The sequence below is a fragment of the Acanthochromis polyacanthus genome, chromosome 2, assembly GCF_021347895.1.
Source record: "Acanthochromis polyacanthus isolate Apoly-LR-REF ecotype Palm Island chromosome 2, KAUST_Apoly_ChrSc, whole genome shotgun sequence".
Lineage (NCBI taxonomy): Eukaryota > Metazoa > Chordata > Actinopteri > Pomacentridae > Acanthochromis > Acanthochromis polyacanthus.
The window spans coordinates 570577-593304 of record NC_067114.1 but is presented as its reverse complement, the minus strand read 5'-3'; the positions used below and the strand labels follow the sequence as shown (position 1 = coordinate 593304).

Sequence of the window (22728 nt, the reverse complement as noted above, 5' to 3'; positions counted from 1 at the left end):
TTTCTGCCTCTGTCCATCAAACAGGAGTTCTTCCTGAACGTGAAGGACATCCTGAGAGCTCCGACTGATATCACCGGTCAGTTTGAGAAGTGGGAGGAAGCCGAGGTGGAGCTGAACAACAGGTGAGGAACGAGAAGTTTTATAGCAGCAGAAAAACCTGAAGAATAGCAGATTTAACCTTCTGGAAACTTCACTAAACAGTTCGTTTTATCAGAAAAAAAAGAGCTTTTGTTCAATTCTTAGTGCACTTTTTACTTCAAAAAGACTTCTTGGGGCGCTACAGGCTCAACAGGTTAAGCTGTATAGGGGCTGGTCACCAACGCAGCGGCCCTTTGCTGCATGTCTTCCCCACTCTTCTCCCTCCTTTCCTGTCAATCTCCACACTGCACCTGTCCAATAAAGCCGAAAAGGGCAACAAAATAACTTAAAACAAAAAAGCTCTTCCTGTCCGTTCACTCGCTGCATTAGAACCAGAAGAACAGGACTGAAAGGCGTTTGTTTGGTCTGTAGTTTCTACGACAGGAAAGCTGCCGTCCACGAGGCTCTCTGCGACAACATTGACACCCGGACCGCCATGGAGGAGATGAGGGTTCTGGTGGGTCAGAGCAACAGCTACATCGCTGGAAGGAAGAACGCCAAGCTGAGGCCCAACCGGCTGCTGGTGGAGAACATCGCCGTGTACCTCACCACCATGCTGAAGGTAACTCCAACCTTAAACCCTACTAACCTTTTAACCTTAACCCTAAACCCTACCCCCACTAACCCCTTTAACTCTACTAACCCTTTAACCCTACTAATTCTAACCGTGTACTCCTCCACCATGCTGAAGGTCTGTTTACACTGTTAGCAGCCAGCTGTCATCCTACATATAGAATGATAATTGAAATTCAGATTCTTTACGCTCCGATTTTATTCTGTTGGTGTCGTCCAGATATTTGGTGCCATTGAAGGATCCGATCTGATTGGTTTCCCGGTTGGAGGACAGGATCAGAGTGTGGACGTAAGGAAACACGATTCAAAGTTTGTGTTGGAAACTTCCGTCATCATGATAAACATGCTGCTTGTTGGCATTTTCTCAGGAATCAGTGATATCCTAATGTTTCATATCATGAACCTCTCATTAAATCATTCTGGCAGATTTTTAGCTTCCTGCATGCGACTCACTCAGTGTTTTTAGTTTTAAATCCACTGACTGACTCTAAATCTTTCTAATGTGCAGCTGGAGAGCACCGTGATGCCGTACCTCTCTGTGCTGTCGGACTTCAGAGAGAACGTCCGGAAAATAGCCCGAGAGCAGAAAGGTGAGGACCCGCTGCTTTTTAATCTGAGAGCTTTAACTGACCAGAGATCGTATGAATCTAAATATATATTAATACATTATCTAAATGTAATTTAAATGTAAATAATAATGAACCTCTGCAGTGATGGAGCTGCTGCAGCTCTGCGACGTCGTCCGTGACGAAACATTACCGGAGCTTGGAGTCCGACTGGAGGATCACGAAGGTTTCTTTAATATTCTGTCCTTTCGAAGGAAAATAATTTTATTTCCTGGTATAAAGAGGGGAGAGATAGAAAATAAAGTAATTAAACTGTGGCCTGCAGGTTTGCCTACTGTTGTGAAACTGGTGGACAAGGAGACCTTACTGAAGGAGAAAGAGGAGAAGAAGAAGGTGAGAGACCTTCAGAAATGACCAAAAGAACACCAGGTTTACTGGAAATGAGTTTCCTTAGATTCCTTCTTTTTCCCCTCATTAAAAACTCAAACCAACACGTTTCTGCAGTAATTAACCTGAAACCTGTGAACCAGAAGGAAAAGTTAACAAACACCAAGAAGGATTATTTCATCCTATGTGGATCTGAGGAGTCATTTTAAACCTTTTTTTCATAGATGGAGGAGGAAAAGAGAAAGAAGAAGGAAGAAGCTGCCAGAAAAAAACAAGAACAGGAGGTCAGAGTGACATCTGCTAAAGACAGATGTTGTGTTTTCATGACTTTAATCATCTAATCATCCATAAAGACAGATGTTTAGTGTTTTAATTCATCAAATCACGATCATCTCCACATCGTTGGTCTTCTACTTCCAGATGGCCAAACTGGCCAAGATGAAGATGCCTCCCTGTGAGATGTTTCGTTCTGAAACGGACAAATATTCCAGTTTTGATGAAACGGTAAATTTCTCAAGAACTTTTCAGCAAATATTTCAGTCATGACAGTATTAATGTTTACAGGTGAAGTTGGTCTTATCTTAAAGAACATATTGTTAATATTATAATTTATAGGTTCTATCATCTACAGTAAACTGTTTTAGGTCAGAGTCTTTCAGACGTCTTCTGGAGAGCAGATTTTGATGTGAAACTTCTCTGTTCACCCGTTATTACTGCGTGTGCTGAGCATGAACCTGAGACACCAACACTACACATGTACTGTACATACATGTACATCCAGTACATGTGTAGTACATGTACTGTATGTACAGTACGTATTCACCGGTGTCTTTGGTTAGCGTTGGCAGTTTAATATGAAGCTGAAGCCTCTGATGCTGTTTCTGGTTTTACTCAGTTTAAAATCTGCAGAAACGATGAAATGACAGAAAGTTCTTCTCTAGTATTTGGTTTCTAATAGGAGCAGCTCGTAGTCGTTTAGACTTCTCATGTGTACAGATACACAGATATTCAGTGAAATGACAGCCGTGTGGACGCTATATTGAAGGGAGGAGGAAGATATTATCCAGAAACACGTCTGTATTCTGTTAGTAAAGAGGATGCGCCTCCACATCTCCTCACTGTGCATTTTGACCTTTTGTTAGTTTTTGGTGCTAAAACTCTGCGGTGTTGATGTTTCTACAGAGAAAACTGAGTTTCCTCTTCTCATTTCTGATCATTTATTATCCTCTCCTGTCAGTAAACCTCCAGAGCTGATTACAGCTTCATCATCAGGCTTTAAACAGCTTCAGGGTTCCTTTTATCATCGCCTGTTTATCTGGATACACTGCCGTTGGGTCTTTTTTGTTGTTTTTAAAGAATAAAGGAGAAAAAACATAATTTAAAATAAACCTGCACAGGAAAACTTTGAATTTCTTCACCTTTATGTGAACAGTACGTCCAAAACTGCAGAGATGTGAACAGAAGGAGCTTCTCTGGTGTAAAAGTCAATTTAAAGCTGCTGCAGATTCTGGTTTTAAGAGAAGAACTTCAGGCTTTTGGGCTTCATTTTTATGTTTGTTTTATTGAATGGTTTTCTCTAAAAAAAAAAAAACTCCTCTAAATGTCCAGAATGCTAAATCTGACCAACCAATAAACACCTAAAGTAGTTGTTGTTGTTGCCGTCTGCAGGGTTTTCCCACCCATGATGCTGAAGGGAAGGAGCTCAGTAAAGGACAAGCCAAGAAGCTGCGTAAACTCTATGAAGCTCAGGAGAAGCTTCACAGCGAGTATCTCCAGATGAACCAGAATGGAAACTGATGGACCAGAGCCTCCATCCATCCATCCATCACTGCAGAATAAAAGCTACCGGCTCACCGTTTGTCTCCTGTTCATCTTGTTCTGGATCAAAACAAGTGTTTTTGTTCTTTATTCTGTCACAATGACGGTTACAGGTAACCATGCAACATTTTTCAAAATAAGAGCGGGAAGAACTCACCGACAAAAACAGACTTTTTATTTTTCTCTTTGACTTTGGTCAACATCAGCAGAACTCTGCAGGAGGTTTGGACGAAACTCTACTGGTCAGTTTGGGGATTGGTTAGTTTTGGAATTTGCATTTTTGGACCTTTTTGTGGAAAAGTGTCACTTTTTCCAACAATAAAACAAAAACACGTCTTCAGTTAGAAACCTGTTTCACAGAATCATCAGAAATCTGCGTTTGAACAGAATTAATCCCATAAAAGACATCATGGTGCATTTTTACATCAGTTAGATAGAAACCAACTGATATTGGATGAAATGCAGAAATATATTTTTATTGCTTATAATTCACACTTTTTAGTGAACTAGAAATAAAACTTCTGTTTTCTGATTTTACTGCTGTAAAAACTGGAACATTTTAGATAATTTCTAATTTCCACACATTCATCAATCATTCCTTGTTTCATTTAGAGTAGAAAATCTTTATTTATGGGCCGTTTGATTAATTTTAATTTATCTGCCATGAATTTTACTAAACTTCCCATAGAAATGTGTTTAAACCATTTAAAAATAATTCTACTTTGGAAAACATACGGTTGGTTTGTTGAGAATTTACAAAGTTTATTATCTGGGAACAAAAAAAAACACCAGACAGGAAAAAACTACGTTAGATTATGTTCAGAATAAACTACATTACCGGAATTTCTATTGTGGAGATTAATTTATCAAACTTGGATATTCATTGTTATTTAATTTCTGTCAAACTTTCAGGACGTTTGGCTGCAGAATATTCTGATGGTTTACTGGACCTTTGGTGCAAATTTCAAATGAATCCAGTAATAAATGATTGATGAGGATTAGAAAACTTCAACCTTAAAAAGGGATTTTGATCAAAGCTTTTAGATTTTTTTAAAGAAAATCGTGAACTTGTCGCTTTGAGGTTGGGGTGAGGGTGAGCTGGCCTGGAATGACCTTAATTACTGAATAATCTTTGAAAAATAAGGCTCATATTCTACGTTTTTCTGTTGAACCTGTAGTGTTTAGTAGATAAAGGCAGTGGTCTGTTTCTAAAACCTACAACATCTGAACACCAAAAGTCTCGTTAATAGAAGAAGAAATCGTGCGTTTACTGAGGGGCTACTTTCAGCTGCGTAATGATACACATGTAGTAAAGATTCCACTGAGGATTTGTGATTTTAAAAAAAAAACTAAAAACATCAGCAGACGGTGCTTTAAATGTGGGCAGCTGACAGATTTAACCTCCTGCTCGTCTCCGGTATCTTTGACTGAAAACCGGATGACCAGGAGCTTTTTATTCTTATTTTTATTCCTCTGCCGTCCATGGTTAGGGTTTCATATTTTTGTTGTTTTTATTCATTAATGTAGATTTAATTTAGGAAGGAGCTCTAAATAAAGAGAACCGCTGATTCCTGGTGGAGGTCAGCTCTGGGTTAAAACCCTTTAAGACCGGATAAATGTCATTACTGCATCACAGGAAATGGATTTATATTCATATCTTCATGTTTGCTGTTTCAATAAAGGCTTGAACTGGATCAGAGTTCCTCCTGTTATTTTCTGTGAACATGAACAGATCAGAACTCGGTTCTCAATGATTTCCTGATAAACTCCTGCTGCTCCTTCACAAAGTTCTGGTTTTATTTATTATATTTTTAGCATGCTGCTAATATCAGAAAACTATCCAAACATATTCATTCATGCACAGTTGCTCCATAAACAATTAAATATTTGAATATTTACATTTTTACTACTTTATTTCTGGTTCGGAGTTAATCATCCTAATTTTTTATTACATTGCAATAGTTTTAGTGGTTAAGTTTCTTTAAAGTTCAATTATACATCCATCCATCCTCTATACACCGCTTTATCCTCACTAGGGTCATGGGGGGTGCTGGAGTCTATCCCAGCTGACTCTGGTGAAGGCAGGGGACACCCTGGACAGGTCACCAGTCTGTCACAGGGCTACATATACAGACACACAATCACACTCACATTCACACCTACGGACAATTTAGAGTAACCAATTAACCTCAGCATGTTTTTGGACTGTGGGAGGAAGCCGGAGTACCCGGAGAAAACCCACGCATGCACAGGGAGAACATGCAAACTCCATGCAGAAAGATCCCAGGACGGGATTTGAACCAGGATCTTCTTGCTGCAAGGCCAAAGTTCTAAGCACTACACAACTGTGCAGCCCTCAATTATATATAGTATATTTATAATAGTGCTGTCAAACAAATAAAATTTTTAATCAGATTAGGTTGCTGTGGATTCATTTCAGTTATCACGATCATCAATTATATCAGAGGAATTTTCACAAACTCTGTGTTCTGCTGAGTCCCTTTCTACTTTTAAAAGACAACTGAAGACTCAATTGTTCAGAGAACACCTAGGCACTTAATCTGACTCCACCTTAGGGGTAGAATAAGTCAGGTGGTCCAAAACCCAGCACTTATTTAGTGCTGACAAAGTTGAAAACATTTTTTTTTTTAAAGGGGGGGGGGGCTGTTGGCAATTCTTCTGCAGCTTGATGGCAACACCTTTGACCAATCGCACTTGAAGCACTTTTGCACTTGCTACAGGTTTTTCCTTATGTCTGAATTCTTGCTTGTGTTGTACGTCGCTTTGGACAAAAGCGTCTGCTAAATGAAACTGTAGAATTGTAGACATGAAGTAAAGATTAAATCTCTAGATTTAGGTCATAGTTGTATATCAGCAGCATAATGAGTGAAGTTCCTGTAAAACATTATTTCTGCAGCCCTCTGATGCTCTTTAGCGTTAAATCACATTTTCTCTGTCTCATTATTTTCTTTGCCATGAAGTCAAATAAAAACCAGAGATTCTTTCTCAGATGGAAAACACGTCATCTTTGACAGCATTTAAATCTATAATGGACATTAATATGTTTCTCCGTAACAACACAGTGAGTTTCTGTTCCAGTCTGGGTCACTTTCTAGGATTTAAGACAAAACTCCGACATCAGGACAGACAGTTGAATAAAGATCTCCAAAGTGCAGCTTAGAATTAGAATTGATATCACTGCTTTTAACTGAGTAGAATATTAAAACATGAACTTAGAATGGTCTTCAGAAAAAATTGAAAATGTGGCTTATCAACACCTACAGCTGCCAACACTAAGAGACAAGCCTGTTGTGATGTTTTGATGTTGGAATCAAATGTTATGTTGTGACATGTTGTGATGTCTCATTCTCTTAATTACATAGTAAGTGTTTGAATATGTATCTTGTATTGTATTGTATAGGTATTGTGTGCCCTGTGCTCTCTTAACAGTTTGTCATGTATGTGTTATTTGTTACATTAGTGCCGTATCAATGTGTCTATCTATGTTCTATCTCTTGTAGATGTTTTTTTTTACTGTTTTTTATATCATGGCCAGGGGACTACAGATGAAAACTAGCCTTTTGGCTAATTCTGGCTTTTTAACCATATAACTATGTGTTTTATGAAATTGTATTGTCCCCTTTCAAATAAACTAAACTAAAACTAAACTAAACTAAAACTAGAATGATTTTAATGTGTGACGTGCAAATATTTTTACATTTGCAAAAAAAAAAACAGGCCTGCACAGTGGTACAGGTAAATATATGTACAAAACATTAAATAAACATTAACCTGAGCGTGACAGAGGGGTCAGGTCATCCAGTTTTAAGATTTGTCTACTTGCATCAAGCGTCACAATTTCTATATAATATAGTATAATAATAATAATAATAATAATAATAATAATAATAACAACCACAGGGTCTTATTTTACCTGGGCTTTTACAACAATAAGTTAAATAGATATATTTATGTCATTTTACTGAACTGCTGGTGGAAGTGAATATTTCTGTATTGTTGAAATTATTTTCATTGTTTTTAATTTTAAAATATAACAATAGTTATGATTATTTAATTTTTTAAACGCGAACACTCGACCTTTGTCCTCAGGCTCTCAGCCAATCAGAAGCATCCGTCCTCCAGCTGCGTCCAATCAGATTTGCCGGAGCGCTATTTGAAAGCTGCTCGTCTGTGTTCGCTTCCAAACAAATCCCAGATCCTGACGGTAAATTTTCCTGTTTGTAGCTGAAATAAATCACCGTGTTGATCTTGTACGCCAAAGGTTGTCCGCGTTAGACATGTCGTCTCTGGAAGTTCGCTCTGCGGTGAGTAAACTGAGTTATTTCAGTGTTTTTTCGCTGCGTTTAATTGTTTTTGAAGCAGCAGCTGTTAGCTTCCTGGCCTAGCTGCGTTAGCCGACACGAATTCGTTTTTGTAAAATGCAAACCTCAAGGTCGCTCTAATAATGTCTGTCCTGTTTCTCCTTTGTGAAATAAAGTCTGTTCTGCGTCTCCTTCGTGCCTGACGTTTTGTTTTCGTGTCTTTTCACAGCTTCTAGTCGCTAATAACCCCTCAAAGACGGCTAAAACCACCGCAGCGGCTCCGAGGAGAGCAGCTCTGGGAGAAATCACCAACTGTAATGGACCAGCAGCTAACCCTAAGGTAATTATTATATATATATATCATTTTTTTATCATAATTATACCACGATAAAGTGCCGGAGTTGGGGTTAGAGCAGTTCTGGGAAAAATCACCAACTTCCCCGAGCAGCAGAAGAAGCTATCTCTAACGTAACAGACCAGGGTCATCGGGGTTAGCTCTAGCATCGGGGTTAGCTCTAGCGTCGGGGTTAGCTCTAGCGTCGGGGTTAGCTCTAGCATCGGGGTTAGCTGAGTTTACCCTGCTATCAGGGTTTAGAAACGCAAACACTGATCTGAGATCTTCATCGCTGCTGGGTTTAGCTTTATTAGCTGCAGTAAAGCTGCTGAATTGAAGAACACTGCACAGTTTAAGCTAAAGTTAATTCTCATGTTAAATCATCTTAGTATACATATATTATACACACACAAGTAAACATGTTGTCTTTTTCCAAATCTCTAACGTTTGTCTCAGAAGAAGGGACCTTCCAAAGCATCATCTAAACCAGCCGGTCTTCAGAAAGTGAAGTCCTCTGGCCCCGTGGTTCCAGTCCTCCAGGAGGCTCCGGTCCTCCAGGTCCCAGCAGATCTTCCAGAGGAGGCTGATGTTTCCATGAAGGTGGAGGAGGAGCTTTGCCAGGCGTTCTCTGAGACGCTGCTGACCTTTCAGGACGTTGATGAGCAGGATGCCGACCAGCCACAGCTCTGCTCAGAATACGTCAAAGATATCTATAAGTATCTGCATACGCTGGAGGTAAGTTCTTCTCCTGAGCCCCACCAGCTGCTTCCATCTGCAGTTTCTTCACTCCAGCATGTCTCCTCAGGTCCAACAGGCCATCAGAGCAAACTACATGCAGGGTTATGAAATCACAGAACGCATGAGAGCTCTGCTGATCGACTGGCTGGTCCAGGTCCACGCCAGGTTCCAGCTGCTGCAGGAGACCCTGTACCTCACAGTGGCCATCCTGGACCGCTTTCTGCAGGTGAGAACATCTAACCCCTGTGTTCTTGGTGTTGTGTGAGCGGTGTTAAGGTTCTGCTGTGCTGCAGATCCAGCCGGTGTCTCGCAGGAAGCTGCAGCTGGTCGGGGTGACCGCCATGCTGGTGGCCTGTAAGTACGAGGAGATGTACGCTCCCGAGGTTGGAGACTTCGCCTACATCACCGACAATGCCTTCACCAAGTCGCAGATTCTGGAGATGGAACAACTGGTTCTGAGGAGCCTCAAGTTCCAGCTGGGACGTCCGCTGCCGCTCCACTTCCTCAGACGGGCTTCCAAAGTGGCAAACGTGAGTTTCTGCTGTAATCAGATGTAGAGCTGCAGAGTTTAATCTGAACTTCTCAAGGATTTAATTGTTCTACTTTATAAAATGTTGACTGATCACATCAGGTTTATGTGTATGACACAACGCTCCACAGAAAACTGCTTCTTACCTTCCTCCATCCCAGAGTTGATTTTGAGTCTTTCTCTGAATATCAGACCTTAGATTATGAGAAAATAAGAGTGTGGAGCTGCAGCAACGTACAGAATGAAGGAAGAGTTTATTATTGAACAGTGAAGCCCATAAATGTTCTGTAGTTGGTCTCAAAAGGCAGTGATATATCTGTAAACGAGCCTGATATGAAACATTTAAGTGTCGTTTTTTTTTTTTTTTAAGCTAACAGACTATTCAGCAGCACCTGGTGGGTTTTGTTGTGGATAATTTTTTACGGATCAATAATCAGTATTTTGTTCAATAAAGTGTCATTCTGTGTTTCCTGAAGCCCAAAGACTCGTGCTTCATGTCTTCTGTTGCAATCCCAATTTTTACTTCAGTTTTTTTCTGAAGTTACTGAAACTGATTAAAAACTGTCGGTTTAATAGTTAACGAATCATTTAACCTCTGCAGTTCAGTCCTCACCTCTGAGATGTTCTTCAGGCTGAACTGAGGATGGATGATAGATACTTTATTATTCTTCAGGCTGAACTCCAGTTGTGTTCTTGTGGTTTAAAAATGGATTGAACTGGTTTTTGTTGCTCTTTTCTGATAAGAGCAATGATAATCAGGACTCTACTGATGTGAACCACTAAAGGAGCTTTTATTTTGGTGACTTCTGCTCCTGGAGATGATTTCCTCCTCCAACATGGAGGGTCTTCACACATTTTCTGTTAATAAAATGGAGTAAAAGCTGCAGCTGTTTGTGGGTCTGACAGGTGCTGAAGCTGTGCAGCACCTCATGGCGACTGATCAGATGTTTTAAAGATTTGTTTGATCGCTGGTTTCTTTGTCCTCGAGTCTCTTTACTTCCTCACTGGTCTGAGTTTAGACTTATTGAAGGAAAGAGTCAATGTGTTAACATAATGAAAAGCAGTGTCTCAAATCCCTGAATCTTTAAGTAAAATGTTAGTTTTCTTAATGTCTTTCAGTCTGACACAGAGAGACACACCCTGGCTAAGTACCTGATGGAGCTGACCCTCCTGGACTACTCCATGGTCCACTACCGGCCCTCTGAGATCGCTGCTGCCTCCCTCTGTCTCTCCCAGCTGCTGCTGGACGGCTTGTCCTGGGTCAGTTTCACCTTTAAACACCTGATTCATGTTCATCAGCTTCAGGCAGGTTGATAATGGAGCTTCTCTGCTGTCAGTCTCCCACCCAGCAGCACTACTCCACCTACGATGAGCTCCACCTGAAACCCATCATGCAGCTCATCGCCAAAAATGTTGTGATGGTGAACGAGGGGAAAACTAAGTTCCAGGTGAGTCTGACTTTAAATCATTGTCCAGACGATGACCTGTCGGCTCAAACTGACCGATTCTTCTTCTGCAGGCCGTCAGGAACAAATATTCAAGCAGCAAACTGATGAAGATCAGCCTGATCCCTCAGCTGAAGTCTCCCGTCGTGGAGAACCTGGCGGCCGCTCTGCTCAACACTTCCTGAGAGACTTTTCGTCTGTGGACGTTTCACTTGCACTTTATTGGAGCTTTATCTCAACCTGTGGAGAAACTTCACTAGTTTTTATGGGATGTTTTTAGTTCATCTGAGCGTCATGGTTTCATTGAAATCAGTTTTTCCTGAATCTTTTGATCTTCTAGATTCTTCAGCTGCATCGTGTTGATTGAACCTCAGTCCGTTTACTACCAACTTCAGTGGAGCAGAAATGTCCTGAAGGGCTTCTCATCTGAGATGTTAGGTTTTTTTTTTTTTGGGGGGGGGGGGTGTTAACAGCCATATGCCTGGAGGAACATCTGAGGTCCAGAACAACCTTCTGAGTTTCTGCTGCCAGACCTTCAGCTCCTGTTTCTGTTTCAGAAGAGATCTTTGTTCTGCTTCCAGAAATCTGAGCTGTAAATTGGATGTTTTATCAGATGTGAATGAATAAGTGCCTTGTTTTCTTAAATGTTTTGCTGTGATTAGTTTTATAGTTTTAATGTGTGCTGCATGATTCAGCTGCATTTTAAGCTCAGATCTTGGACTGTATGGTTCAAACTAAAGCTAAATAAAAGGTTTTAGGTATCCTGCTGTGGTTTTAACAGTCTTTGACTTACTTTGGTTCTACCAGCTTTTTGTTAATTCAACATTAAGAGGCTTCCTTTGCCTCTCAGAAAAACATTCCTGAATATTTTGAACTAAGAGCTCCTACAGTAGGAGCTAGATTTCTGCTCATTTCCACAAAGCAAAGTTCATTTCTTCAATATTTTAGGAAAGATTCTCTCTTACTAGCCTGAGAGGAGTTCTGTGCCTGAGAACTGTTTCTAAAACCTTTTTCTATCAGCTGTCTGTTCTTGCTGGAGGATTTTCTTTTCTCTTGCTGACGTTTAGTCTGCTTCTTTCATGCTCTGGAATTTGGAGGAAGATTTTAGTTCTGTGGTGCCATGGGATGAAATATGAGGTTTATTTGGGATCCTGTTAAAATCTTCAGCTGTTCTCTACACTCTGTGCCAAATTGTTAGGCAAGTAGGTTTTTGTTTTTTTTTGTCCAAAACATAATCTTAGAAATAAGTCTGGGCCTTCCCACTCTTAAATAGTCTTCTCCTACGCTAACTTTGTATTTGTCAGACATTTCAAATTATATCACATTTAAAGCAAGAAAATCACATGTCAAAAGTGCATGTTATGAATTATTGGCAAGTTTTAGCTTTCATCAAAATGGGACAAAAAAAGGACTTAACGGCTTCAGAAAAGAGCCAAATAGTTCAGTTGCTGTCAGAAAAACTTACTCCCAATGAAATTGGGAAGAGATACTAGGACCATCAAAAATGGTCAAGATGGCAGAAAAAAGTGAGTTGAAAAGGAAAAAAGAACATCAAAGGATCTGAGAAGAATTAAGCGAGAAGCAGCCAGACGACCGCTGGCATCAAGTTCTACCATCTTAAAAAGCTGTGACTTACCTGAAGTTCCTAGAAGTACCAGATGCCGCATCCTAAGAGAGTACGGAACAGTCAAGAAATCACCCAAACAGCCTCCACTCAAAAACCACAGAAAAATGGTTGGAATGGGCAAAACAGACAGTTATATTCTCCAACCATCCATGGGTTAGGATGGATGCAGACGGTTGTATCAGTTCAGGTGTTTTCAGTAGAACAGTCTGATAAATGTTCCAGAAGCCCTTCTGCAGTCAAACAGGGTTTTGATTTCATGTTCTAGTGATTCTAGCAGCAGTTTTCTCTGGAGGTTTTTTCCAGGCCTCAGCTTGTTCTCCACGGTTCCTCCATCCTGTTCTCAGAACCTTCTCCTGCTCTGTAGACTCATTTACTTAATTTTTCTTGATGCTGCTCAGCTGCTTGGAGAAGCTCATTGCCGCTGATGGTTGTGCCTTTTAAATTTCCTAACAAACTGCTATGGCTCTAAAAAGATCAACGAAGCTCTGAGACTTTGATTAAAATGAAAAACGAGCTCAAAACTGTTGGAGTGCTCAAAGTTTTACGATTTTCAACCTTATTTTTACTTCTAAGTTGTACAAAACACCAATGTTGCTTAAAATGGTGAAAGAGTTAAAACTTAATATTTTTCTGCCTTTTGGAGGAGAGTTCTTTTTCTACTGATTTAAAACATTTTAAATTGTTATGTTTTGCAGGAAAGTGATTGTTCTGAGATATTCATAGCAGATAGAAATGCTCAAATCTCTTTAGTCTTTAATGAGAACAACATAAAACACGTCAGTCTTTCTTAATGTTCAGGATAAAGTTTCATCTTCAAATTTCTGCCTTTAGTTCATCTTTCATTGACAAAAACAGGAGTTTTCGTCTGTCGGTTCCAGATGATTAAATCGGAATAAAACGAACCAGAAGTCCTTCAGTGGAATTAGTGGAATAAATCCAAGCCAGAGTGTTGGTCTTTTACCAGTTTATTACTAAAATAGGTTATGTGGAGTGTAAAGCTGACAGGTTTGGACTGAGATGGTCTGGACCAGGAGGTCTGAGCTTCAGTTGAAGCGGACTCTCCTCATGGAGCCCACAGTGCTGTTCTGGCTGCCCCAGTCTGAGAAGTTGTTGTAGTCGCGTTTCTCCAGGATGTAGTGAGGTCCTCTGTAGTTGGGCTCCTGGTAAACCACCCAGCTGTGGAGGAGGAGGAACATCAGATCCATTTAGAGGAGAATAAACCCGGAATCCGAAAATGATTCCAGGTGGAGGATGAAAGGAACTGAATCATCCAGTTCCTAAAACCACAGATCAGGTTCTTTTAGTTCATCTGGAAGATGAAGCTGCAGCTATTTATTGCTTATTAAATTTATTATATTACACCTGAAACTGCAGATAAGATGGATTTTACAGCACATTTTATTTTTAAGGTTTATAACAGATTCTAACCTGAATAATGGGTTATTAAATTCAATAAACTTTATTGGCATCAAGGATGTTGAAATTAAAAACAGAGAAGGAAAAAATATACTATTTATTACAAAGAAATTGAATAGAAAAATAGAAGAAAAATACGACACGCTTGTATGAAGTGTTTGCCAGGATTATTGTCATATTTAGGATATTTTAAATGTATTAATATCAAATGTTTGTTTTAAATAATTAACATGTAAAACTGTAGTTTTACCAAATCTGTTATTAGTAGATAATAATAATTAAATGATATTAGTCTTTAAAGTGCCTCGAGGTTTAAAAATAACGGAACAAAATGATGATATGAACTCATTGTTAAACTATTTAATGTAAAAGAAGCTCTGAGTTTGTGCAGAATTCTTGTATTTACAATAATAATCAGAACCAGGAGTGTTTCAGTAACTAAATTAATTTAATCATAAATTAATGTTCAGGAGATATTCAGCTCCTGTTTGAGCTGCATCATCAACAGCTCCTGAGGTTTACAAGAGTTAAAGTTCATGTAGCTGCACATCAATGAGTTTCTTTCATTTTGACTTTGTCTTGTTCAACTTGTTCATTTCTCTTATTAAACTATTTTTATTGACAGCACCCTTCATGTTTCTATATCGTGGTAGCTTGAATTAATCCCAGTAAATCCTGGTATTAAAGAGCTGTACTTACGCTCCTCCCAGCACCCGGATGGAGGCCACTCTGTTCAGGCTGTAGCGGCTCATCAGGTTTGGGATGTCGTCCTGAATCTCCATCTTCTTACCGGAGAAACCAGCTCGTTCAAACAGCTGAGCTCTGGCCGGGTTGTTGTCCTGAGAGACAGACGGAGACGTTTAAGACATTTAATCATCATCACAGACACTAGAGATCAGAAAAAACAGCCAACATTTACATGGTTCCTCTGGAGTTCATCTTCTTTATTCCCTAAAACCTTTAATGTGAGTTTAAATCAGTGCACAGCTCTGAGTTATTAAATTAAAATCTTTGATTGTCCTCTGAATTGATTTTAACAAAACAATCCAAACTTGCATATTTCTGAGCATTCAATGAGGAAATATCTACGGCACTATTTCTGCTCCACCACATTTTTCTGAAAACTTCCAATTTTTATACATAAAACATTTGGAGAACTATAAATGAAACTAAACAGGAGTTTATGTAGAAGCTGGTTTTACTACACCAGATAGTCCTGCAATTCCAGATGCTGTTTCACAAGAAGTTATTTAAAACTTCAGTAAAAAAGGTAAAAATGAACATTATTCTGACAAACTGTACTGCAGGGACACAGTGTGGCTTTTAGAATGAGAACCCCCCGTCGAATCGCCACCTTATCGCGGTGGAGGGGTTTGAGTGTCTCGGTGATCCTGGGAGCTATGTTGTCCCTGGTAGGGTCTCCCAAGGCAAACTGGTCCTGGGTGAGAGACCAGACTAAGAGCGATTCAGAAGACCACGATGAAAACAAACAAAGGTGAAGCCGCTACCTCGCCCGGGTTAGGGAAACCGGGGCCTTCCCCTGGAGCCAGGCCTGGGGGGGGGGGGGAGCTCGCAAGAGAGCGTCTGGTGGCCGAGCTTTGGGGTCCCGTGGGGCTCGGTCGGGCACAGCCCGAAGAAGTAACACGGGGCCACCGCCCAATAGGCCCACCACCTATAGGGCAGGAAGTCGGGGTCGGGTGCTATGTGCACCGGGCAGTAGGCAGGAGCGGGCGCCTGGGCGTGCCGCCCCCTGGTGGTGTAGACTAGCTCTGGGGACGTGGAACGTCACCTCACTGGCGGGGAAGGAACCTGAGCTGGTGCGGGAGGTGGAGCGATTCCGGCTAGATATAGTTGGGCTCACCTCCACGCACAGCAAGGGTTCTGGAACCAGAATCCTGGAGAGGGGTTGGACTCTCCTACTCCGGAGTTGCCCAAAGTGAGAGGCGCCGGGCGGGTGTGGGGATACTTACAAGCCCCCGGCTGAGCGCCGCTTTGTTGGAGTTCTCCCCGGAGAACGAGAGGGTCGCCTCTCTGCGACTTCATGTTGCAGAGGGGAAAACTCTGACTGTTGTCTGTGCTTATGCGCCGAACAGCAGTTCGGAGTACTCGGCCTTCTTGGAGTCTCTGGGTGGTGTCCTGGAAGGGGTACCGCCCGGGGATTCCATAGTTCTCCTGGGAGACTTCAACGCTCACGTGGGCAACGATGGAGGAACGGCCTGCCCGATCTGAACCCGAGTGGTGTTTTGTTATTGGACTTCTGTGCTAGTCATGGATTGTCCATAACGAACGAACAGAATGATCTATTTTTTCTGTAAAATGTCAGATTGAAGAACTGTTTCTATACAATCTGTAGACTTCATGTCTGCTTTTATGATGGTGTATGTGGTTTTAAGTGTTTTAATGGTGTCCAAGGGTTTATAAGTGTTTTTAAGAGTTTCTAAGTGTTTTAATGGTGTCTAAGTGTTTTTAATGGTGTCTAAGTGTTTTAATGGTGTCTAAGTGTTTTTAATGGTGTCTAAGGGTTTCTAAGTGTTTTAATGGTGTCTAAGGGTTTCTCAGTTCTTTAATAGCGTCCAAGGAGTTTTAAGTGTTTTAATAGTGTCTAAGGGTTTCTAAGGGTTTCTAAGTGTTTTAATGGTGTCTAAGTGTTTTTAAGTGTTTTAATGGTGTCTAAGGGTTTCTAAGTGTTCTAATGGTGTCTAAGGGTTTCTAAGGGTTTCTAAGTGTTTTAATGGTGTCTAAGGGTTTCTAAGGGTTTCTAAGTGTTTTAATGGTGTCTAAGTGTTTTTAAGTGTTTTAATGGTGTCTAAGGGTTTCTAAGTGTTTTAATGGTGTCTAAGGGTTTCTCAGTTCTTTAATAGCGTCCAAGGAGTTTTAAGTGTTTTAATAGTGTCTAAGGGTTTCTAAGGGTTTTTAAGTGTTTTAATGGTGTCTAAGTGTTTTTAAGTGTTTTAATGGTGTCTACAGGTTTCCTAAGTGTTTTTAAGTGTTTTAATGGTGTCTAAGTGTTTTTAAGTGTTTTTAATAGTGTCTAAGGGTTTCTAAGTGTTTTTAAGGGTTTCTAAGTGTTTTAATGGTGTCTAAGTGTTTTTAAGTGTTTTTAATGATGTCTAAGGGTTTCTAAGTCTTTCTAACAGGGGCGGCATGGCTCAGTGGATAGAGTGGCCGTCTTGTAACTGGAAGGTTGCTGGTTCAATCCTCAGCCTGTCGAGGTGTCCCTGAGCAAGATGTCGAACCCCTAACTGCTCCTGGTGGGTTGTGGTTAGTGCCTTGCATGGCAGCTTCTGCCATCAGTGTGTGAATGTGATGTATCATGTAAAGCGCTTTGGGTAAAAGCACTCTATATATACAACCGTTTCTAAGTGTTTTCTGTGCCCACAGTGAGTCCACCTGTAACCTGTTTCTCACCTGTTTGACAGAGCGGACAGAGGAGACGTGGTCCACCTGAGCGCACCATTTATCATAGCAGTTGTACTCGCCCCTGTCGGACATGTCCCACAGGTACTGACGTCCACGGAAGTTCTCATGTTCGTAGCCGACCCATCTTTAGGAGATCAGAGGAAGGTCAGTCAGAGAGGGAGGAAAACGATGCGGTACGATCCCTACAACATCCTGTCAAACCTCAAAGGTAACTCAGATTAAATCCTGCAGTCCTGAATTTAGAACTTCAGCTCAATTCTGATGAGTTTGTGGAAGTTTCAGAATCAGACAGAAAATTATTTCTATGAAGCTTGCTTTGGTCCAGAACTTGGATTATGATTAGTAATTATTATGAAACATGAAGTCAAATGAATTTTCAGGTTGTTGTTTTGGTTAAAACTTAGTCTAACTGCATTTAAGCATCAGCATTTGGAGTTACTAATATTTTACTGGGTTATTTACATTTTCTGCAACTTTGTTCTTCAACTCCCCTAATATTCAGACAGACACACAGACAGACTCATTTTTATCCTTGATATTCAGCTTAATTTATGTAAGTCAAATGCTATAAATAATGTTTTTCTTATTCTACCAGCATTGCCTTTTAGTATCTATATTTGTCTTGACATCTTATTAAACAGGTTCTTGTCTTTTTTTCTACTGGGTTAGCTTGTGCTTCTACCTGAAACTGAATAGTTCCACGTTAAACCAGATCTAAGAACTTCTACCTTAGTCCTCCTATTTTACTAGATTATAGAAATTATTTTGTGAAGCACAGCCTAAGTTTATGTTTTAATAAACCTTTCCAACCCAAATTTTCTTTAGTCTCATGTCATTATAATATAGTGTTATTGTGCAGTAACACCATCAATCCATGAGAATATGGATTTTAGAAAACAATAAATGCAATCATGAACCCTGAGATTTAGAGCAGTTTGACCTGAAAAACTAGAAGCAATAACAGGTCAAATATGAGTGAATTTCCTGCTGCCCTCTGATTTCAAGCTAATCCAACCATAGATATATCTATGAATCCAACATGGTCTAGTCCATTAGTTACCGTCTGTAAAAGGTAAAACCACATGTTCACATTTAGGTTCCACATGTTTGTCTACGTTTTGGGGGCTGGACATGGACCCGGTGAGGACTTACGCTCCGCTCTCCACCTGCACAGAGTTACATCTCTCTGGAAAGTTCTTGTCGCTGATCCTGGAGCAGTCGGAGCTCAGGTCCAGACGTCTGCCAGCGAAGTTACGCTGCTCGAAAAGGGTCACCTGGGATCAGAGGTAGGAGGAAAAGTAAGAAACATTCAGAAGGCGTGACTAACAGGACAACACTATAAACGCTATAAGAACTGCTCTAGAAGCCGACAGCGACAGAAACATGAAGTCTGCAGGGATTCTACAGCTGAAACTTGAGGTCTTCCTTTAAAGATGCATTTTTTAACTTTTACATTTCACTAATTTTATCCTTTTAGGGCATTTTCTTTCATCTGTGTTCTGACTCCACTAAAACATGAACTCTCATTCCTTCTACATGAACCTTTTATTTAAGCTGTGGATCTTCTTGTTGTATTTAAATACAAGAGGAAATGTTATTTATTACAAACTCCCAGAAGCGATAGAAAACCCTAGAGGACATAAAATATTTTCAACATTTTGCTTCCAAAAAACTGGTTTTATGAGATTTTATGCTCTGAAGTTGAACAAAGTTTTAGTTCTTAGGTTAGTCTCAGATATCCAGACCTCAGGAGAACGGTCTGCAGCCCCTCACTGTTCTGTTGTGGGCGGATAAAGAAACCTCCGGCAGGTTAGTATTTCTTTTAGCTAATCACAGCTGTTGTGGGCGGGGCTTAGCCCAGGATGCAGCAGTTGTGTCCCGCCAAAAATAATTCTGTTTCAGAGGAACATTTATATGCAGAGCACGAATTCACCAAAATAAAAATATAAACCAGCTGGTAAAATAATCCCAATCTTCACCAAACTTTAAATCTTCGTGTGTTCATTGCTGTTTGAAGGTTTTAGTTGTTTTCCATGACGCGGTTTAGAAAACTCAGAAAGTGAAAAGAAATGCATGAACAGGACAAAAAGAAAGTCTTAAACCTGAAGCCTTCAACTCTGTCAACTCTGAAGAGAGCCGAGCTTGCTGTTTCCTCTGTTTCCATGCTAAGCTAAGCTATACTAAGCTAAGCTAATCACCTCCAAAGTGTAGCTCTATACTGAACCAGCTGGAACCTTTCGAAGCACGATTACACGATTAATCAATCAATAACTATGAATAATTTAGTTTTCTTTAAGTCTGTTTTCTCTTTTTCCAGCTTCTTAAAAGTGGCAATCTGATAGTTGCTTTCCCAGTCAACCCCAGTAAACCGAACATCTTTTGGTTGTTGCAAAAAATGTGACAGTTTCTGACAATTTATAGATCTGTCAACTATTTGGTTAATTAAGAAAATTAATCAACAAGGAAAATAATCAATACTGCAGCCCCTATACACAAATATGAAAGTGATCTCATTGGACAGGACCGTTTCCCAAAATACAAAATTCATTAAGTTTCTTTTTTGTTCAGTCAACAACCCAGAGCTGAAAAAGAACAGAAAATCCTTAAATCCTTGATTGGGAAATGATCAACACGATGTCTTCTTGACATTTTGCAGCTCTAATCACAACAAGACGACATGGTCATCAATATCCCCCGCCACATGTGATGTCTATGAGTCTATATCCAAAATAGTGATCGAGGGCCATAACTCTGTTAAATATTATCGCACAGGTCTCATTTTCAAACTTGATCAAGGTGTCCATGGTGTGAAGCTACACACTAAATTTCGTAATCCGAGCTGTAATAGTTTCCGAGAAAAGCTGTCCCCTTCATCTCGGACGGACAGACGGACGGAGGCCAAACCTATATCCCCCTTTTCCACTTCGTGGAGGCGGGGGATAATAATACAGCAGAATCAGTCAGTTTAGCAGCTCTATTCACTTTAAATGAAGAAATTCAGTTTGCCTTGACATAAAAACTCTAATTATCAGACTCACCCTCCCACTGGACCCGTAGAAGGCACGTTGGAGCACAGACCCCAGCTTGCTGTAGATATAGAAGCATTTATATGAATAATTAGAACCCAAACACACACATACATTCAGTAATTACAACAATCAGAGAAGATCTGCAGTTTATGGAAATGTCTGCGTTTGAAACTGAAGCTTCTGAAAATGCCATTTCTTTTGACACATTACAGTTTTTGCTTCTACTCCAGACTCTTTCAGGAGTATTTCTGTGTTTTTCAGACTAAAACTATCATCTGCAGTGTGTTTGCGTGTCTCCTGCAACCATCGTCACTCTCCAGGTGATTTTTATGACACTGGTGGAGAGCAGAGAACCAGCAGGAGGTGGGCTGTGGAGCCGGCCCACCCACCTGGACCCCTCTGAGCTGGGTGTCTCCTCGGTCCACAGGCCCCTGGCCGGAGCAACAACTCAACATACCTGGTTTGTTGGGCTAATCCTGGGACCTTAGTAAAGATGTTCATGTCAGCTCTGCGAGGCCACAAGAAAGCCCCTTAAATACGGCGAGTGGAGGTGAGAGGACAGGTACTAGAAAGCTCAGAGTGTTTCTGCCTGAGGCCATTGATATGCTAAACACTCTGTCATGTTGTCTCCTGTTTGCAGCTGCACAAAACAACATACAAACGCACATACAAGCCGCAATAGAAACACGCCAGGGGACAGTTTGTGCACACTAACATGTAAATGTGAGCTCAGAGTGCAGCGCCGACAGTTTTGGCGTCGAACAATTCAGCATTTTGTGTGTAAAACAAAGCAGCTTATGATAATGGAGGTATTCATGCTTTGTGCAGCTCACTGTATTCAGAGAGGTCACGACCTGCAGGCGGCTGACAGCGATGGACTTCTTTCACCTCCATGAACCTGCATGGTCTCACTAACATCTGAAGGACATGAAGGCATGTTTATTAAAAATAACCTCTGGAGGGTCTTTAAAGATTCGACTCATGATTTACTGAAGGTTTCCCCATTAATGTTATTATTAGTCTGAAGAATGAGTTCATGCAGGATTGACAGAGACTCAAAATAAATAACTGTAATATATCAAAGAGTCTAGCCAGTTATAATTTTAATGCACAATAAACCAGGGAAAGACTTGAGAACATGTGGATTCTCTATTAAAATGTGTTCTTTTTTTTCCACTATCAACATATCATGATGAAGTAAACAACTTAAGAGGGTTATTAAAAACCAGATTACAGCTGAGAACACAAGATGGCAACCTAGGTAGATGTTACTGATACACAAAAACAACAAAATTCTTAAATTTAGATGTTTTTGATTTGTACATTAAAACATGCAGAAATTACTTTGGATTTTGGTTTTTAAACAGTTTGATTACTTTCATTTTTTTGACAACTGAGGGGCTTACACAACAAAAGATGTAATTTTACTTTATTATCAGTGATATTTAAATTCATAACACAGAAATAATGTAAAATCAACAAGGATGTTTGTCCAACAGTAGCTAAGAAATCAAGCTAGCAAGCTAGAGCTACATCAAGCTAATACATCCATCCATCCTCTATACACCGCTTTATCCTCACTAGGGTCATGGGGGGTGCTGGAGTCTATCCCAGCTGACTGAAGGCAGGGGACACCCTGGACAGGTCACCAGTCTGTCACAGGGCTACATATACAGACACACAATCACACTCACATTCACACCTACGGACAATTTAGAGTAACCAATTAACCTCAGCATGTTTTTGGACTGTGGGAGGAAGCCGGAGTACCCGGAGAAAACCCACGCATGCACAGGGAGAACATGCAGACTCCATGCAGAAAGATCCCAGGCCGGGATTTGAACCGGGGATCTTCTTGCTGCAAGGTGAAAGTTCTAACCACTATACCACTATGCGGCCCTCAAGCTAATACAGCATAACATTATTAGGTTAACCTACAGTCAGCTAGTTAGCTAGAGCTACAGCAAGCTAATACAGCATAGCATTGTTAGCTTAACCTACAGTCGGCTAGTTAGCCTTTTAAACAGATATTATGTTTTTTGTACTGGTTAGCATTTATGTTACTATATTAGAGGATAATGAACATAATCTACCAGAAATCTAACGTTAACAAGACAAAAGCAAAAGCTTTGAAAATCATTAATGTCTACCTGGGGCATCTTCCCTCAAAAGTGTCACTCTTTCTCATCTTACAGGAAAAGTTTTGATTTTTTATGTTTGAACCAAAGGATAACCCTCCATACAACTGTAATGCTAAGTAAACACACACAGTAAAGCAAAGTTAGTATATGAAGAGTTCATTTGCAAAAACAGATAACTCCGTTCTATAAATTTTCAGAAAACTTATTTTTTTTAATTGTTTACTTGAGATTATAATAACACTAAT

The 22728-nt window shown here is 40.3% G+C and overlaps 3 protein-coding genes across 5 annotated transcripts in view; 2 read left to right on the top strand and 1 right to left on the bottom strand.

Moving 5' to 3' along the window:
* The window catches only part of cars1 (cysteinyl-tRNA synthetase 1), a 28626-nt gene extending 23450 nt beyond the window's left edge, over positions 1 to 5176 (top strand). For both annotated transcript variants that reach the window (XM_022217126.2, XM_022217127.2), the window contains 9 exons: positions 25 to 122; positions 511 to 700; positions 932 to 1000; positions 1220 to 1301; positions 1423 to 1503; positions 1603 to 1670; positions 1889 to 1948; positions 2085 to 2168; positions 3333 to 5176. In XM_022217126.2, the coding sequence (XP_022072818.2) occupies positions 25 to 122; positions 511 to 700; positions 932 to 1000; positions 1220 to 1301; positions 1423 to 1503; positions 1603 to 1670; positions 1889 to 1948; positions 2085 to 2168; positions 3333 to 3461 (861 nt within the window). In that variant the 3' untranslated portion in view covers positions 3462 to 5176. The remainder of the gene's footprint in view (positions 1 to 24; positions 123 to 510; positions 701 to 931; positions 1001 to 1219; positions 1302 to 1422; positions 1504 to 1602; positions 1671 to 1888; positions 1949 to 2084; positions 2169 to 3332) is intronic.
* Positions 5177 to 7635: 2459 nt separating this feature from the next.
* ccnb2 (cyclin B2) lies at positions 7636 to 11611 on the top strand. Of its 2 annotated transcripts, none has more exons than XM_022217135.2 (8): positions 7636 to 7807; positions 8034 to 8144; positions 8598 to 8873; positions 8944 to 9102; positions 9170 to 9406; positions 10525 to 10665; positions 10743 to 10853; positions 10925 to 11611. In XM_022217135.2, the coding sequence occupies exons 1-8, from the start codon at positions 7781 to 7783 to the stop codon at positions 11033 to 11035; spliced, it is 1173 nt and encodes a 390-aa protein (XP_022072827.1). In that variant the 5' UTR covers positions 7636 to 7780; the 3' UTR covers positions 11036 to 11611. The 2 variants fall into 2 exon arrangements, with proteins under 2 accessions (XP_022072827.1, XP_022072826.1); XM_022217134.2 differs by having other exon boundaries at positions 8595 to 8873.
* A 1815-nt stretch (positions 11612 to 13426) lies between these two features.
* crybgx (crystallin beta gamma X) lies at positions 13427 to 20849 on the bottom strand. Its single transcript, XM_022217132.2, has 6 exons — positions 20800 to 20849; positions 20352 to 20400; positions 18466 to 18587; positions 17302 to 17437; positions 14593 to 14732; positions 13427 to 13653 (listed from the first exon to the last, which is right to left on the bottom strand). The coding sequence occupies exons 1-6, from the start codon at positions 20841 to 20843 to the stop codon at positions 13521 to 13523; spliced, it is 624 nt and encodes a 207-aa protein (XP_022072824.1). The 5' UTR covers positions 20844 to 20849; the 3' UTR covers positions 13427 to 13520.
* Between the last annotated feature and the right edge of the window lie 1879 nt (positions 20850 to 22728).